This window comes from Thunnus thynnus, chromosome 9, assembly GCF_963924715.1.
Source record: "Thunnus thynnus chromosome 9, fThuThy2.1, whole genome shotgun sequence".
In the NCBI taxonomy this organism is placed as follows: Eukaryota; Metazoa; Chordata; class Actinopteri; order Scombriformes; family Scombridae; genus Thunnus; species Thunnus thynnus.
This window is the reverse complement of record NC_089525.1, coordinates 14,012,782-14,031,455: the sequence shown is the minus strand read 5'-3', so window position 1 is coordinate 14,031,455 and position 18,674 is coordinate 14,012,782. Positions and strand designations below refer to the sequence as shown.

The following is an 18,674-nucleotide window of genomic DNA, read 5'->3' as shown; positions in this document are numbered from 1 at the left end:
GGGTAAGAATGTCAGGGTCAGCCAATCAGAGGCAGAGGAGGGCGGGGCATGACTTCCCCGTCCTAGCAAAAATATATCGCCTAACGTTAATGCTACATCTTCAGATTGTCAGATACGTCTTGAAACTACCTCCAAAATAACAAAATTCGTTTAATATAGCTCAATGGGGGGATATTTTTTGTAATACATAATTTAATACATTCTTCAGTGTAAACTGAGAGTTAAACCCTGGCAGTCTCTTTACCTGACACGGTAATATGAGTGATAGAGTTGATTGCCAACACCTGTGCGTGTTGATCAGGGACGGCAGGTGTGTGGTCCTGTTGACCTCGAGCTCTCAACGGAGAGTCTCACTCTTACAAGCTGACTGGTTTCATTGTTTATACTGGAAAAACAAATGCTGATGGCAGCTGTCCTTCGTTATTTTCGCAATGTTATGTTACTGGTGCTGGTCACTTGTAGCTGCCCGCTGGTTAGATCCTCTCTTGCCACCTCTAATGCGCTGCACACACTGGGCGACTTCACCCAGTACCCGTACGGCAGCATCTTCTCCCCGCTGCTCAAAGCCCTATCAGAGCACGGAGGGTCGAGGTGGAACCCAGACTTGAAGAAAAAGATGAAACCTGAACACAGGTATATGAAATATCTGACCGAGGTCTACAAGAAGTCATCCAGAGTGCAGAGGAGTCTGGACGGGAATAAAATCTACAACACACTCCGACTGATCAAGCCACAAGATGAGTGTCTTGCAAAAAATAATGAAGGTAAGCAAGTGAAACATAATATGACTTCACATTGACAGTAAAATTCAGTGCACATAACATTCACAGCACTTGGACTTGAAGGCAACTTAAATGTAAAAAAAAATATGAATTCCTCCTCGCCATAGTGAGTGATACCCAGAAACACTGGCACATGAAGATATAGTCACATGAAAAGCTGAAAAAGAAATACAAATTCACTACTGGTAGTTGACATCAAGAGTAAATGTGAAGCAAAAAGGCCATAAAATGATCAGTTTGGGCCAAATTACAGCACCAGACCAAAGTTTAAACATACTTTCTCATTCAAGAAAATTGGACGGTGTGTCCAAACTCTTGTCTGGTACTGTTTTAGCTTAGTGTTTGTAGAATCTTATGAATAAAGGTAAAGTATATCCCTGACAGCGTAGTGGGGTCAAATATTGTTTAGATGCCAGACTGAATTTCATCAAGTGCCATGCAGCAGAACACTACAGCACTCAAACAAAAAGCTGTTGTTTTATCTCTCTGTAACAGATTTGACTAAATGTTGATCAAACTGGGACAAAAATATCAATGTTGGATTAAAGATTAGGCTTTTTTTTTTCAGACCCTGTGGCCTGAACAACATATTTGGAATTATGACTTTGATATCTTATATTTCTCTGCATTGATATTGGACAAAGTTAGTTAAATAAGTAGAAAATATATAGAATTTTTTTTTTTTTAAATTTCTTTAATTATTAGTTTTCACGAGGCACTATGTAAAGCAGAATATAGGCTACAACTTTATTTTTGTATAATTTATTAAATTATAGTTATTGGAGCAGGCAAACATATTATTTCACATTTGACAAATTCAACAAATGGTCATTTGACATCTTGAAAAAAAGGCATGCAACATGGACATGTTTGGCTAAATCATTTTTAGTATAATAATGAGTACACAAATGTTTATATCATGACATACGATGGTGACACAGCGCTGTGTGTGTTTTCTCATCTTTCCCTCAGAGAGTTTTATGCAGGATCTTTCCTACAGACTGGATCAAGTAAGAAAAAAAGAGCAACTTTTGAAGTCGGCCCTGCTGTACAACTTAGACCACGTCAACTCTGTGTGTTACCTGAGTATCAAGGAGCAGGAGCACTCGAACCAATGTCCGTTGTGTCCTGGGATCCACCATGCTCTGAACTTCACAGCCAGCGAAGATGGGAAGAGCAGGAGAAACTGGGCGGAGGTTGACATCACCTTATTTCTTCAGCCTCTCCTAAGGTTTCAGAAGCAGAATATACACCTTCTCATCAATGTCACCTGCCCAGAGGAACAAAAAAACACGGATGATGGGCGTAAAGGCCCTCTGGAGTTCACCATGAGGTCCCCTCCTCTGCTTCTTTATCTCAATGACACCAGCAAAGTTGCCCATCAGAGGTTACTGGTCAGCGCTAAAGCAAGTCAAAGGTCGTCCACCGCTGCGAACACATTTCATAAGCAGATGGTTTTCAAACCGCAGCAGAGGTTCGGGCGCAAGAGGAGATGGAAGAGGGAATCTCCAAAGAGCAAACGAGGTGATAAAAGCCTGGATATCCACCTGCCTGAGCTTCTCCCAAGCTCAGAATTCCCAACAAGTGACTGTGCCTTATATGATTTCAGGGTGCGATTCAGCCAGCTCAAACTGGATCACTGGATTGTCTTCCCACCAAAATACAACCCCAGGTACTGCAGAGGCATCTGCCCTAGGACCATGGGCTTCATCTACGGTTCACCTGTCCACACCATGGTGCAAAACATCATATATGAGAAGCTTGACTCCTCTGTGCCAAGGCCCTCGTGTATTCCCTCCCATTACAGCCCGCTGAGTGTCATGATCTGTGAAGAGGACGGCTCTTATGTCTACAAGGAGTTTGAAGACATGGTTGCCACCAGGTGTACGTGTCGCTAAGCCAGCTAGCAAATATGTCTTCTTTTTTTTTTCGTCATTTACAAGCTGAATAGAGCATCACCACAAACCTCTTCTACAATCATCACAGGTCACAGGTGGACTCTATCCAAGTATTAGATAATCTGACCAGGCTTAGTGATTTCATGAATTTATAAAATCGTTGTGCATGAAAGAAGTTTGATCTGGAGCAGGTGTGTTTACTTAATCCAAAAGTATTTTATCCTAGTGAATAATGTGGAGACGTAACATTTATTTCCTTTTTGTTTAATGCGTGACAAGAGGGGGTGCAATGGCATCCTGTTCTTCAACTTACTGTTGGTATTGAATTTAACACACTTGAAGAAGAAAATGTGTGATGTATGATTTTTTTAAGTTATTTTTTTGTTAACTTATTTTGGGTGTGTGGTCTGTCATTATTCTTTAATTTAACACAATTTCCAAGTTTTAAGTAGCCCTGTTCTGGACAAAAGATGAAAAAGCAGTCACAAACTCTTATCAAACCTTTTACATATCGTTTTATTCCTGGAGATTACCGACAGCTGTCTGAAGGGCAGCTGTCTTCTTAATGTCCAGAATGAAAGCTGTCAAGGTTTCAGTGTGTGTGTATTACTTCTGGTCACTGAGTGACTGCATTCGTATGAATTAACTGCATACTTATGAATTTGCACTGGTTGAATGCGAACTAAATGCATGTCATGTCTATTTATGCAAATTGTATGAATTCACTGTGTGTCTGTGCTCAGCTTAGGAATAATCAAAGGAATGAAAATATGTAGACATATTCTCTGAAAAATTGGAAATAAAAAAAATAGCATGCATACATTTTGTCTTTGTCTGCATACAGCTGGCTGAAAATGCTGATCCAACAAACGTTTATGCACTACAGAAACAAGAAATATTCTTGCCCCCTATAAGAGAAGAGATTGGTTAAAGAATGTCTGATATTTGCTAGAAGTAGACTGCCAATACTCTCCCTGTACAGATGTCTTTCTAAAATATGTCACTGTCTTTTGTGTTTGTGGGGATTTGAAGGTCAGATGAAAGCACGTTTTCATTTATGGTCATGACCATGTTGTGGAAATGTACCTGGATCTCTAGCACGTAACAAGTCAATTGTACATATCAGTTCAGAGGAGTTCCTCAGGCTCTTCGTTAGGTTGACGATTTTAGTTTTTGGCATTATACTGTAGATCTCCATGGTTGCAGGTGTTGCCCCCATCTCCGTTTCTTCTGTGTTGCTGGCCTGAGGAAAGCACAAACAGGAAAACACAGTGGAATTGCTGATAATTACACTAATCTTAATGAACGGACACATGTATAATATATGAGCCAAGCTGTGAAGCATTTCAAAAGCCTCAGTCACCATGACTATTGCAGCTAAAAAGGCTTTCTGTGGTGTCTACCTTTTCTCGGATCAAGTTATTATGGATTTTTGTGCGTAGTTTAGACAAAAGGAATATTAAGCTTTATTTCTGTCAATAAATCCTTGGTGGACTCTGAACTAGAACAAAAACGTCCTGTTAGTGTTGTTAGCTTGACTAAACTCCAGTCCATTAGATGGCGATAACGCTCTCAATGTTGACATCCAATCGACGTTTAGACATAAAGGAAGGACGTCAGAAGCTTTTTTTCCCCCTAGGATGTGAAGTCATTGCCCGCCCTACTTTGTTTCTGATTGGCTAGTAGGGTAAGAATGTCAGGATCAGCCAATCAGAAACAGAGTAGGGCGGGTCATGACCTCGCCATCCTAGAAAAAAGACACCGCACACCGGAAGCCATTAGGAAACTGTTGAGAAGCAGTACGGTAAGCTTCAATGTCACGATTTTAACGTTGTAGTTTTGCTTCCATTTACAGGTATTAACGGATTGTGTGCAATATAACCGCGTCTTTGTGTTAGGAGTGTTTTAGGTTTAGCCTCTTTCGATCAAACGACCACTGTATCGTGTCAGTAAAGGAGAAGTCTCAAGGTCTCTGTTTGTACTTTAGCAGCCAGCTAGCGTTAGCCTACCAAAGCTAATGGATGATGCTAACATTCCGCTAGCACAGCTCGTCCTGTGCTCGATTAAGAGTCAATATTTGGTGGAAGAAGTATTCAGATCCTTTACTTAAGGAAAAGTACCAATACAGCAACTTAAAAATTCTTCATTACATGTAAAGGTCATGCATGAAAAATCCTATTTAAGTAAAAGTAGTAGTTTGGTCCCTCTGACTGATATATTATTATATATGGCATTATTAGATTATTAATACTGAGGCATCAGTGTGTAAGCAGCATGTTACTGTTGTAGCTGCTGGAGGTGGAGCTAGTTTGAAATAGTTTATATACAGTTTGCCAGTTTAATCCAGTGGTTCCCAACCTAGGGGTTGGGCCCCTCCAAAGAGTCACCAGATAAATCTGAGGGGTCGTGAGATGAGCAATGGGAGAGGAAAAAACAAAAAACTAAGTGTTGATACACAAATCTGTTTTCAGTTTTTGGAGAAATAATGGATAATTTGAACATTTATTGAAATGAAGCCATGTGAGAAGTTTAGAGGGAAAAATCACTATTAAGAGCAGCTGTTAACAACTCAGACATCTGAAATGTGACCCCTACTACACACTGCTTTTTGTAAGACGCCAAAAAGGTTAGAAACCACTGGTTTCACCTCTAACAATGTGTTGTACTTTAAAAGCTTGTTATATTATCCATAGTGTTAAATCTTCATTTTAAAAGTAACGAAAGCTGTCAAATAAATGTAGTGGAGTAGAAAGTACAATATTTCCCTCTGAAATGTAGTGGAGTAGAAGTATAAAGTAGCATTAAATGGAAATACTTAAGTGAAAGTGCCTCAAAGTACAAGTACCTCAAAATTGTACTTAAGTACAATACTTGAGTAAGTGTACTTAATTACTGTCCACCACTGTTATTTTGCAATCAAAAAATACAAAAATGTATCTGACCTGTATAACCTTGCATGATAACATGTCTTTGTCTCAGAGTTTATCCATGTTGAGCTATTATGAACATCACGTTACTTCATTTTTAGTGCAAGTGTTCATGCTAGCAGTCAGGGAAACTGGTGAAAAGGTGCAGATATGTTAGAGGGATAGGTAATTGTTTTAACCTTTTAATTGTCATTAATAAGCTACATCTTCAAAACATCTTTTTGTTGTTTTGTTTTTTTTCACCTGCAAGTGGCACCAGTATATTTACTTTTTTTTATTGTCATTTCAGATCAGCTCTCTGGTGAACATGGGCTTCCACTTTGGAAACTTGGCCAAGGTCAGGCATGTGATCACATACAGTATATCCCCCTTTGAGCAGAGGGCTTTCCCCAGCTACTTCTCCAAGGGAATCCCCAACGTGTGGAGAAGGATCACAGCTTCTTTCTTCAAAGTTGCCCCCCGTGAGTTTTTGCTTTTATATGCCAGTTTTTACATTTACAGCTGATCTCTTGACAGATTCATCGGAAGTTATTATTTTATCTTGGCTCACATTTTGCAGCTAAAAATGGGATTGTACTCATAGACTAGCAGAAATAATTCCTGTTCTTGGATAGGTATGGACAGAATTTTGTATCATTTAACGTATTAATCTGACAGACGTTTTGTCCAAAGTGACGCACAAGTGAGGCACAATCCAAACCACAGTAGATTACTGTATATTTAATTCTGTATTGTAATATTGGGAAATGTTCATTAGATTCATACATGCATCAAAATACAAAATTCCCAAAAAGCAGTCCTCTACGTATATTCAGTTGCAACATTGCAAAGGCCCGTTGTCAACGGCCATGTTTCCACACTGGAGTTCACTAACTTTACACTTTGTTTTCTGAACAACATTTAAGTTTGTGCCTAATAATAAAATGTAGAGCTCTCACCCATTGTTCACTTTACAAATGTGAAGCGCTAAGTTCTTCATAGCTTTCAAAAGGAAATCTGACATGGATTTATTGTCCTACTCAGTTTTATCTGGTATAAGTTTTGGTTGTCTGCTCACCTAAATTCCTACATTCATCATTATGAGTGTTTGGGTGTTGAGTTTGGCTGGTGTCCAGTCATATGACACATGTTACCTGCTTTGACCCCAGCTTCTATTTTAGTTGAAGGACAAGTCACAGTGGATGGTAGAAAGATCTGACAAATTTTGATGCCATGTGCTCACAAACCAAGTTTTACAGACTGATTTCAAAGATTCTTCAAAATTAACAATTTTTAAAAAACGGACCCTTTTTTAATTTATGAAAGAGAAGTTGCTTTAATTTTGTTGTTTTGAAAGTAAGATTAGTAGAGCAAATACAGCTGACCTTGCATAAATGGGCTAATGCAACCAAAATCTCATTTTGAATTGACTGTTTGTTTTTTTTTGTTTTTTTTACATGACATTATTTTCTTTTTTTGTGTGTGTAAATCTGTCAAAACAGAGATTCCTTCCAGTTCAACATGTAGAAGAAATGGTTTTAAGTACATTTGAAAGATGTGGTTTATAGTCATTGTTTTATCAGGATACGTCCTGGTGCTAATTTTGTTTTATGATCTTCCTCCTGCAGCAATGACTCTCATGTATTTGACATACAGCTGGGGCAACAACACCTACATGCAGGGCAAGAGGAAGAATCCTTCTGACTATGAGGGCGATGAATAAACTCCTGCCAGCTTTCTGAAAGCTTCCCTCTGTTGTTAATTCCAGCTCTATATGTTTCACCAATAAAGATGTAAAATATTTATGTGAAATCAGTCCTGACTGAATTAATTCAGCCATCTGCTCTTGGTAAACCTGTGAAGGTACTTTCACTCTGGTGTGTGGATACTGAAAGTCTGAGTGTCAGAATTTATGTTTGTTATGTGAAGTATTTGTCAAAACTATGCTAGATTTACAAGCTTTAATATACAATTAGTGCTGTAAATAATTAGTTGGGAATTAATTAGTCGATTGATAGAAAATTAATTGCTGTTTCATTTTATTTTTGATATTTATCAAACCACAATGCCAAATATTCACCATTTTCTACAGGAATAGATGTTTTTTTTTTTACGCTTTTGTAAAAGTATTGTTGGTTTGGACAGTAGGTCAAACAAAACAAAACACAAGACCACCACCTCTGATCATGATTTTTGACACATTATAGACTAAAATCAAAAGGACTTTAAAAAAATAAGGGACAGATTAATCAATAGTACAACTAATATTGTATTGATAGCTTGATATTGTGTATTTTACGTGAAGGGTAAAGCAGTTTCAAGACATTAGAAAGGAAAGTGATAAAGCAGTTTGTATGTGGTAGTGGGGTCATGTGTTTTTATACTGACAGGCTACTGGAGATTGGGGAGGTTTTTTTAAAATTTATTTTTATAATACTTTATTAATAGCAGTTGAACACATCTACATTTCAAGTTGGGGTCTAAGATGATATACAGACAGATATAGTGGGGCGTGATACATGAGCACAACATTGCCAACCTGTTATGAACTCAGATAATCTGACAAATTATCATCCAGAGCAGCCCCCTTCTCTCATTTAAAAATAATAAATACTGAGGTAATTTCAGAGTTTCTTGTCTGTTACACATTTAGGTGATTAAAAATAATTTATAAAATCAATCCTAAAAGTAAATGAGGGGTTTGATGCCTTTCAAGTCATAATAATACATTTGATTTGTACTACAATTTTCATTTATAGTGAAACTCAAATTGCTTCAATATTAATAACATAGAACACACAACATAAAGGAAACAGACTTAAGATGAAAAAAATGATGTATGTATATCATTTTTTCTCTATTCTTTTAATACAATAATACAAATCAATAACAATTCAATTTAAACAAATTATAAGTAAACAAACAAAAAATAAAGCAGGGGGTCAACATAAGGAAGTAGAAAGTCAGTTAAGTGAAAACATTAAATTGGAAGCACAGTCTCAGTTTTAATAGCTTGTGCTTTTTTTGCAAAAAATTATGAGATTGAGTAGAAAAATACTCTCTTATGTTGTGTTGATCTTAAAAAACAAAAAAAAAAAAACATTTTCCAGTAGAGGCTCAAAGTCAGTGGTGGAAAGTAACTAAGTACATTTACTCAAGTATTGTACTTAGGTACAATTTTGAGGTACTTGTACTTGAATATTTCCATTTTTTGCTACTTTATACTTCCACTCCACTACATTTCAGAAGAAAATATTATTCTTTCTACTCCACTACATTTATTTGACAGCTTTAGTTACTTTTCAGATGAAGATTTGACACAATGGATAATATAACAAGCTTTTAAAATACAACACATTGTTAAACATGAAACCAGTGGTTTCCAACCTTTTTGGCTTTTGACGTCTTACATAAAGTAGTGTGTAGTCGGGGTCACATTTCAGATGTCTATGAGTCGTGAATAGCTCCACCAAATAGTGATTTTTCCCTCTAAACTTCTCACATGGTTTTATTTCAATAAAACTGAAAACAGATTTGTGTATTAGGACTTTGTCTTTTCTTCTTTCTTCTCCCATTAATCATCTCACGACCCCTCAGATTTATCTGGTGACCCTTTGGAGGGGCCTGACCCCTAGGTTGGAAACCACTGGACTAAACTATCCAAGTGTATATAAAGTAGTTGAATAGTAGTAGATATATCAGTCAGAGGACCAAACCACTACTTTTAGTGCAATACTTTAACTACATCAAGCTGCTAATACTTATGTACTTTTACTTCAGTTGTATTTTTCATGCAGGACTTTTACTTGTAATGGAGTATTTTTACATTGCTGTATTGGTACTTTTACTTAAGTAAAGGATCTGAATACTTCTTCCACCACTGCTCGGAGTTACGGATAATATAATCCGAGATAAATCAATTTATGGGTTTGTAAACATTTCCAGAGCCGATGGACAGCAGTCTCGGTATGACTGAGACACAGAAGGCACAGCTTAGATCAAAATAATGTGAATTTAACAAAGACTTAACTTCTTTTGTGTGTCATTTAAAACTGGATATGCTACAGCAACATGTCGGACTTTCCTGGCCGCTGGGGGGCGCATCAGCGTCTCCGCAGTCGGACGCTATTGGTCGGCGGGATAGACACGCATCAGCCGGCGTTACCGCACCGCATGCTGCCGCTGCTCAGCTTCATGGAACAAGAACAAGGGTGGATCACCGTCCGCTGACTGAAGCCCACCGTAGTTGCCGCTGTCACTCTGAGCTCAAAGCTGTTTTCCTGTTCTTCCCTGTAGTCACCGCACTCAACGTTGTTCAAGTCAGCCAGTGAAGATGTCAGTTGTCGGATTTGACGTCGGGTTCATGAACTGCTATGTAGCAGTAGCCAGAGCCGGAGGGATTGAAACTGTCGCTAATGAATACAGCGACCGGTGTACACCGTAAGTACGACTAACCACAATATTTCTCTATCATTTTGTGTTGAATAACCTACGGTGATAACAAGTCGGGAGTGTAAATGAACCCACTTCTGTTCATCCTGATATTGAGGGCTACCTAGCTAGTTAGCATGCTAGCTAGCGGATTTCACAACAGGAAACGGCATGTGAGTGCTAAAGCTAATGCTAGCTGAGACGAAACCATTGTGAGTTGAAAGAAATCCCGGTGCCACCTAACGTAATGAAACGCTTCTTTAGGCTGTCCAACTACAATAAGACTGTGGAGATAATCTACAGACTCTGATAATCGACCTGCTCAGTCAGCTGATGGATATTAATTTTATACTGCAGGCATGAATGAGCGCATGATGGGAGGAGGCCGGATCCTGGCTGTCAAAACGGCTTCATCAGTTCATTGTACTTCATATTTAGCTTCTTGGTCCATTAAAAGAAACGACAGATGGACATATAACAGATATTTGCATTCAAATATAGCAACATCAAAAACAACCAGCTCATGAAATCGCCATCATCACTATTAATTACCAATTTCTTACATTAACTGAACAGTTTGTTTTTAAATGACAGATGCAATAACTGAATTCTCTTTTCTATTTTTAGAGCATGTGTTTCTTTTGGACCAAGAAATCGATCCATTGGTGCAGCTGCAAAAAGCCAGGTAAGTGCGAAAACATGATCTGCCAAACAAAAGAGGAGGGTATGACCAAGCACGATGTTTGTTGTGGGTGCAGCCTGCATCAAAACAACATGCTTTCACGTCATGAAGGGGGTAGGGGTTTCTGGCACAACATCACCTACTTCCATGGTGCATGGAGAAGGGAAACAAGTCTAAAGAGGTCAACACTCCAGCAACACTTATAGTATATAGAACAATTTTATTGTTAGACCAGTGTTTCCGCTTGTGGCCTGGCTGACCCTGATGAAGGCCACAAGCTGAAGCGCGTTGTTCTATTTATTAGAAGTATTGCTGGAGTTTTGACCTCAGTTAACTCGTGTGCAGTCATTTGATTCTTTTTTTTTTTTCCTTCTGTGAAACAGGTCGTCACAAACTGCAAGAACACAGTCCAAGGGTTCAAGCGGTTTCATGGCAGGGCGTTTTCAGATCCATACGTGCAGCGTGTCAAATCCAGTCTGGTCTATGATATTGCACAAATGCCTGTGGGAACAACTGGTATAAAGGTGAGAGAGGAATGAGAAACATTCACTCATCGTTACATCTGTTATGTTTAGATTGTAGTAACCCAAACACATTGCGTGTGTACATGAGCCTTCTGTGACATGTCAAGTGCTTTTAAATGCAGTTTTAAACCAAAGTTTAAAATCCAACAAGCACTAAAAGCTTGTAGATGAACAACATTTTATTGCACCTGTGACGCAGCACGTCTGTACTTTTTGGGGTTGTAAAATGTCTGTCTGTCTCATTACAACCTAAACTACAATATACAATTTGAAACATAGCCTTTATGATAACAACTGAGTGAGAGATGTTGGCACTGAAAAACATGTTTCAGGTATTATTACATGAAGCAAAAAGTCAACGTGTGCATGTTTGGAAACATGACTTATTGTTAGATTTGAAAGTGAAATAATTTGTCTTATTTGTCCAAAGGTTGAGATAGATAGTTGTTATATTGGCAGCAGTTGTAAACAGACATCCGGAGCAGCAGTAATTGTTTTATAATTTGACTGTTCCTAAAGGTTATGTACATGGAGGAGGAGAAGGTGTTCAGCATTGAACAGGTCACTGCCATGCTGCTGACCAAGCTGAAGGAGACAGCAGAAAATGCACTGAAGAAGCCTGTGGCTGACTGTGTTGTCTCTGTAAGTATCACATTGTACCGTACAGTTTTTTTTTTTTTTAATGTTGTCTTTGTACACGATGTGCAGAGTTTGTTTTTGGGAGCATATAAAAGCTGCACACACCCCCCAACCCAAAAAAAACACACACACAAACACACGCTCCACCCACACAGGTGTTCTCACTTATCTCTTGTTTGCCTGTTTAGACCTGTTATCATTATGTTTGGTGATATAATGATAGTTGCATGGTTACACCCAACTTAAGCCTGTGAAAACCTGTGTGAGTGTGCAGGGCCTTTAAGATTACACATGAATCTCTTCATGTGCTCTTTTACTGTAACCAGGTTCCCTGCTACTTTACTGATGCTGAGAGGAGATCAGTAGTAGATGCTGCACAGATTGCTGGACTCAACTGCCTGAGGCTCATGAATGAGACAACTGCAGGTCTGTACAAGGGTGTTATTAGGCAAGAATAACATTAGCAATATGCACTAATAGGCCTTTTTCACAGCAGACCTTTTGACTTGACATAATAGGTAAAACACAGGTGTTACTAATAACATTAACAGCTCAGATCCATTAAAAGTTGTGTCCCAAATCCATATGACATACTCATCTGTACAGTATACTGTTTTTTGCAGTTGGTATACAAAATGTCAACATACGTTACTGTTTTACTAACAGGAAATAATGCAATATGTGCCCCGTTGTATATCAAACTGTGACTTTAGAATACCACCGCCAAATAAACTTTACAGAGACAGCAAAATGTTTTTCCAAATCCAACTGTTTTCTGATGTATTTCCAGAGCAGTTTTAACACCATTTATGTTTAATTTCATTTTTTAAATAAACTAATAAACAATATTGTCACAATAGGGACAAGCGTGTACACCAAAAACACCTTTGTGAACACACAGCATATTCAAAACCTGCCTAGAATTAGCATCTGGTATGGATGTGGGACACAGTAAAGGTTGATTTATAGTTACAGTTTCTGATGAAGGTGGACATTAAGGTAAGAAAGGCTCAGATATCTTCTCTTTAGTAATACACATCTAGCAAAGCTACTTGGAATTCAGCCATTATTAATTGTATTATTCACACCTGTGATTTTCCTACTATGACACGTCAAGATGTTTTCTGTGAAAAAGGCCTATTGGTGTACTGACTGTAGCTGCCCCTGAGGCCAACAGTACTCATAAAATACACACTTTGGCTTTGATTTCAGTACTTGTTCACTTCATTAATAGTCAAACACTTTTCCTTACAGTGGCGTTAGCATATGGGATCTATAAGCAGGATCTTCCTCCCCCTGAGGAGAAGGCCAGGAATGTGGTGTTTGTGGACTTGGGCCATTCTGGATTCCAGACATCAGTGTGTGCCTTTAACAAGGGCAAACTCAAGGTGTGTAGTCAGCGTCAAAAACATACTGTAGATTCTTTTATCTGAGCTATGACAGGCTTTGTTTTATTCCTATAACTATCTCTTGGCCTCTTCTCCCCGTCTCTCAGGTCCTTGCTACAGCCTGTGACCCTGAGTTGGGAGGGAAGGACTTTGATGAGGTACTGGTCAAGCATTTCTGCGAGGAATTTGGCAAGAAGTACAAGCTTGATGTCATGTCCAAGCCCCGGGCTCTGGTCAGGCTCTACCAGGAGTGTGAAAAACTGAAAAAACTGATGAGTGCAAACTCCTCTGACCTGCCGCTCAACATCGAGTGCTTCATGAATGATATTGACGTCTCTGGAAAGCTGAACAGGTGGGCCAACAAGAAGTCATTTATTGCTTTTAGTGTTCATGGTTTATATCTGCTGTGTCTTACTTTGAGATGGACATTTAAAGTTTAAGTCTACTTTTTCTCTTTCACAAGGGCTCACTTTGAAGAGATGTGCACTGATATTTTGGCAAGAGTCGAGGCTCCACTGCAGAGTCTGCTGGAACACACCAGTGAGTATTAATTCTAATATTTGATTTACTTCCTTTTTAATACAGGAACATAATTTATGTAAGTTACAAATGTATGCTGTAATGAAATTGTCTTTTTGTTCCATAAGAACTGAAAAAGGAAGACATCTATGCAGTAGAGATAGTGGGTGGAGCCTCCAGGATCCCAGCGGTCAAAGAGAGAATCAGCAAATTCTTCGGGAAGGAATTGAGCACCACGCTGAATGCTGACGAAGCAGTGGCCAGAGGATGTGCTTTGCAGGTATATCATTCTTCAGTGTTTGTAAAGCTGGTCTCCACCCATCCCATTGCTCACCAGAAAAGTGTCACTTATCAGCAGCGGCAAAGCTTCAGGCTTGAACAAGTATCTGTTGATGTTTGAGAATAATGTTAGTGATGTCTTTGACTGTTGAGTTAACATTTCTATCATTCATTACAATGTGTAAAAAAAAAAAAAACACTTGTTGTGTCTCCACAGTGCGCCATACTGTCACCTGCCTTCAAAGTGCGTGAATTCTCCATCACAGATATCGTTCCATACCCCATCTCCTTGAAGTGGCATTCTGCTGCCGAGGAAGGTGTGAGGTAAAAAAGAAGTTTTTTGATCATCTCTTTTATTTTTTTTTACTGTTTCTGTTCTTTTTATTATTGAATGTAATAATTATTATGTAATATTTGTTTGTTATAGTGATTGTGAGGTATTTCCCATGGGCCACGCAGCACCTTTCTCCAAAGTGTTGACCTTCTACCGGAGAGAGCCTTTCTCTTTGGAGGCCTACTACAATTGCCCAAATGAGCTTCCCTACCCTGATCCCACTATTGGTAAGAAACTTAAAACTGCTTAAGTGATTGTTTCCAACACAAACTCACAGAAACGAAGCTAAACTCTTGGCAAACAATTTCTTACCTAAACATCCAGCGGACACAGAATGACATTGGGATCCACATACTGCATTGTGCAAGTCCAGTATTCATTGTAACAGCTTCTGGATTGATTAACATGAGCGAAACGAATTACTGACTTCACCTGCAAATAATTATGGCATCATGAGAGGCCTAATGGCTGTTGTGCTTACTTGATTTTGGTCATAACTTTGTGTTTTTTGTTTCTTCCCTACAGGTCAGTTCCTGATCCAGAAGGTTGTCCCGCAGGCATCTGGGGAGAGCTCCAAGGTGAAAGTCAAGGTGCGAGTGAACATCCATGGTATCTTCAGTGTGTCCAGCGCCTCCCTGGTTGAAGTGCAGAAGTCTGATGAGACAGAGGAACCCATGGAAACAGAACAGACCAATGACAAGGAGGGGGAGGTACTACAGCCAAATAAGTGTCTGATTTGTCACCATAAAGTGTCATTTTACACTGAGCAACAAGTGGATTAGTATATGTACTACTGTTTGAGACGAAAACATGACTGGTTTTTATTTACTCTTCTGCAGAACAAGATGCAAACCGACCAGGAGGAGCAGCAGGGTCAGGGAGATGGTCAGAAAGAAGCAGAAGAGAAGACGCCACGTGAGAATGAAGAGATGGAGGTACGATGCTTTACCATCTTCTTGGAAATAGTGTTCACTTTTTGTGTGAAGTAAATACAGAGTTACCTGTGTATTAGTCTGTTCAGACAACACTGAAACACTGTCAACAAACGTTTTATTGCAGGGCTTTTGCATTAGAATACATTAGATTGTACAGATGTTCTAATAAACTTGTAAGTCATAGCTTTTCTTTATTAATTTTACATTTTGGTCACTGGATTTCATAGCAGTCATCCGCATTACACGAAGTGTCACTAGTCTATCTCTGGATTTCTTTCTGCTATGTTGAATTCATTTGTGAATCATGTTTTGAATCTTAATGCCCATTATCCTACCTGTTCAGACCACCACAGAGGAGAACAAAGGCGAGAAGAAGTCCGACCAACCTCCACAAGCCAAAAAGCCCAAAGTCAAAACAAAAGTCCTGGAGCTTCCGATTGAAAACAGTCCACAGTGGCAGCTAGCAGATGACATGCTCAATCTTTTTGTAGAAAATGAGGTAACAAGCCTCCTACATATACACATATTAATAAAACCATCCATCTGTCATCTTTAATTGCTTGATCTATTTTGAGGTGTTTTAGTAAGTTACAGTTGCTGTTTGATTTCTCCTCAGGGTAAGATGATCATGCAGGACAAGCTGGAGAAGGAGAGGAATGACGCCAAGAATAATGTAGAAGAGTATGTGTACGACATGAGGGACAAACTCCACGGGATGCTGGAGAAGTTTGTCAGTGAATCTGTGAGTAAACAATCAATGTCAACCACTTGCAAAGGAAGAATTGAGGTCAAAGTTGGTTCTTTTAATGCCATATGATCATTTTATAACAGATTTGCTTTTGTGTTTTTACGTTTTTTTATTTTCAGGAAAGAGATACCTTGTCATTAAAGCTGGAGGATACTGAAAACTGGCTGTATGAAGATGGAGAGGACCAACCCAAACAGGTGTACATTGACAGACTGGCAGAGTTAAAGGTAATTATTGTTAGGATGATTCATTTTGTCCCCCTCCGTTAATTGGCTGGCATTTATATTTAATTGTTTTCAACTGATCGTACTCTGCAGAAACTTGGCCAGCCCATCCAGGAGAGGTATACAGAGGCTGAAGAGAGACCTAAAGCATTTGAGGAGTTGGGAAAACAAATCCAGCAGTACATGAAATTTGTTGAAGCGTTCAAAATGAAGGTACAACAAAAAAATCTTGTTTAAAGTAGAATATTGGCATTTTATTATTTATTTTCTTTGTCTTCATTCATTTATGTATCTCCAAATTTGTGGATTATTATAAAGATTAATTGTCATTATTCAACACTAATATTGTTATTTCTCTCTGTTTTCCAGGAGGAGCAGTACGATCATTTGGATGAGGCAGATGTCACCAAAGTGGATAAACAGACCAACGATACAATGATCTGGATGAACAGTGCCATGAACCAGCAGAGCAAACAGAGCTTGACAGTGGATCCCTCTGTCAAAGTCAAAGACATTAAAGCAAAAACAAGGGTGAGTGTTTACTCATGACATCATCATCATCATCACACCAGAGCACTGAGACTAGAGAGTCTTGTATATGCAGGTTGCTCAAGAGAAGATTTTAATGTAAAACAATCGTATCAGTCTTAATCATGAGGTGAAGTCGCTGGAGTTGTTCTGATACCGGTATCGGAAGTGCCTCCGATACTACCTAAAATACTGGATTGGATATTGGCGAGTACGCGATTCTATGCACTGATCTGATACCACGTAATTTATTAATAAACTTTAAAGTAGTTTCACACCTGCATAAAACAGCGTTCTTCCCGGAAAACAATTATTCTTCGCTGCTCTGAAACATCAGCCTACACAGTTATCTGTACTGTGCAGCCACTGGCAACGACTGTTTTAGAGTGATGAAGAAGAATTGATCTCCCGTAAATAGCGTAACGTTAGCCGTCAGCAATTTGTGAATATTTTACACTGGAAAGTCCCACCAGTAAAAAGGCAACATGTACAGTATGCAAGGTTTTAGTTTCGAGGGGTGACACTATTGTTGCCAATTTCAACACCAGCAATCTTATCAAGCAATTGAAGATGCATCATGTGAAAGATAGAAATCATATCGTATCTGTACAGGGTTAGTAGTATACAGCTGTTAATTTTTTTTTTTTTTAACACAATGGTATTTGGAAGGAAAAAATGGTATCAGAACATCTTTAGAGGTCACAACAGAGACCTCCCATCTCACTTAGATACTAGATTTTCCTGATAAATTCAAATTATAACTTTGTTAAATTGGTGTTGTGTTAACTTGTAGGAAGTCAGCCACGTACAGCCAAAACAAAGGTGTGAAATTAAATCTAAGAATGAAGTAAAACCAACTACACATATACATCTACCAGCTTGTTATAGAGAAAGATTAGGGGTCTTCATATTTTAGGATTTCTGGTTATTGAAATTGTCAAAATTCATACATTTGTTAGGGAAACATGGTCATTCGGTCATTTCTACTTTTACTCGTCCAGTTGACCAAGCGATCCATCCCCTAAACAACAGATAGCTTTCAATCAACTTCACATTGTGTTCTTGGTATAATTTTCCAGGAGCTGTTCTCTGCTTGTAACCCCATTGTGACCAAGCCCAAGCCCAAGGTAGAGCTTCCCAAGGAGGAAACACCCGCAGAGCAGAACGGGCCTGTCAACGGACAGGAGAAAGCCCAGGAAGATGCTGCTGACAAGGGAACGACCGAGAGCACAGGCAACCCCACCTCAGAAACTACAGAAAACAAGCCTGACATGGACCTTGACTAAAGCAGCCTGACGCTTCCCTAAGCAGAGCTAAACGGGGAGCCGGTTGCTTCAGATTGAGATGCAGCCTGGGTGTATATCAGAGCAGGTGAAGTGTTTCAGGAACTGCACTCCACAGTCAAAAGCAGGCAGGGTGATTAGCACACTGAGCCCAGCTCCTGGTGGTATCTCTGTCTGATGACATAGCATGCATCTCTCTTTCTGGATGACATAAATCAAAAGCCAGCCGCAATAAGCCTGTTTGACATTGAGCGCTGTACACATGATGGTATTTATTTCTGTTGTGTGCCCTGTAAGTGTTCTGGTCTGTGTCACAATATGGTTTTAATAAAGTTATTGAAAATCATTTGTACCATTTTTCTTGCTTTGGTCAAAGAAACCTAAGACTTAGCTACTGTTGAGTCATGGTCATATCCAGTCATATTCCTGTAAAATGGGGGGTTTACATGAAGAGGAAAATACATTTCATGATACCAAACAAATACATACATACACATGAAGTTCTTTCAGAGATGATTCTAATACTTTTTTTTTAGACTAAACTACTGTTTTAGGGCAAAAATACAGATTTAAA

At 38.9% G+C, this 18,674-nt stretch overlaps 3 protein-coding genes across 3 annotated transcripts; all 3 read left to right on the top strand.

The window, feature by feature from the left end:
- The first annotated feature begins 297 nt into the window (after positions 1-297).
- Positions 298-3,498, top strand: gdf9 (growth differentiation factor 9). The gene is made up of 2 exons (XM_067599018.1): positions 298-764; positions 1,755-3,498. The coding sequence occupies exons 1-2, from the start codon at positions 398-400 to the stop codon at positions 2,678-2,680; spliced, it is 1,293 nt and encodes a 430-aa protein (XP_067455119.1). The 5' UTR covers positions 298-397; the 3' UTR covers positions 2,681-3,498.
- An 860-nt stretch (positions 3,499-4,358) lies between these two features.
- uqcrq (ubiquinol-cytochrome c reductase, complex III subunit VII) lies at positions 4,359-7,398 on the top strand. Its single transcript, XM_067599019.1, has 3 exons — positions 4,359-4,484; positions 5,897-6,068; positions 7,215-7,398. The coding sequence occupies exons 1-3, from the start codon at positions 4,374-4,376 to the stop codon at positions 7,307-7,309; spliced, it is 378 nt and encodes a 125-aa protein (XP_067455120.1). The 5' UTR covers positions 4,359-4,373; the 3' UTR covers positions 7,310-7,398.
- A 2,315-nt stretch (positions 7,399-9,713) lies between these two features.
- Positions 9,714-18,446, top strand: hspa4b (heat shock protein 4b). The gene is made up of 19 exons (XM_067599012.1): positions 9,714-10,026; positions 10,645-10,702; positions 11,083-11,223; positions 11,743-11,865; positions 12,189-12,288; positions 13,117-13,250; positions 13,358-13,602; positions 13,714-13,790; positions 13,898-14,049; positions 14,266-14,372; positions 14,476-14,609; positions 14,908-15,092; positions 15,222-15,317; positions 15,661-15,816; positions 15,934-16,059; positions 16,185-16,292; positions 16,383-16,502; positions 16,659-16,820; positions 17,897-18,446. Exons 1-19 carry the CDS (start codon positions 9,920-9,922, stop codon positions 18,101-18,103), a joined length of 2,538 nt encoding a protein of 845 aa, XP_067455113.1. The 5' UTR covers positions 9,714-9,919; the 3' UTR covers positions 18,104-18,446.
- The last annotated feature ends 228 nt before the right edge of the window (positions 18,447-18,674 follow it).

Coding starts and splice junctions, on each gene's coding strand:
- gdf9 (XM_067599018.1), top strand. CDS start 398: ATGCTGATGGCAGCTGTCCTTCGTTATTTTCGCAATGTTATGTTACTG. Junction 765..1,754: donor TCTTGCAAAAAATAATGAAG/GTAAGCAAGTGA, acceptor TCTTTCCCTCAG/AGAGTTTTATGCAGGATCTT.
- uqcrq (XM_067599019.1), top strand. CDS start 4,374: ATGTCAGGATCAGCCAATCAGAAACAGAGTAGGGCGGGTCATGACCTC. Junction 4,485..5,896: donor AACTGTTGAGAAGCAGTACG/GTAAGCTTCAAT, acceptor TTGTCATTTCAG/ATCAGCTCTCTGGTGAACAT. Junction 6,069..7,214: donor TTTCTTCAAAGTTGCCCCCC/GTGAGTTTTTGC, acceptor TTCCTCCTGCAG/CAATGACTCTCATGTATTTG.
- hspa4b (XM_067599012.1), top strand. CDS start 9,920: ATGTCAGTTGTCGGATTTGACGTCGGGTTCATGAACTGCTATGTAGCA. Junction 13,603..13,713: donor GTCTCTGGAAAGCTGAACAG/GTGGGCCAACAA, acceptor CTCTTTCACAAG/GGCTCACTTTGAAGAGATGT. Junction 15,318..15,660: donor GTGAGAATGAAGAGATGGAG/GTACGATGCTTT, acceptor CTACCTGTTCAG/ACCACCACAGAGGAGAACAA.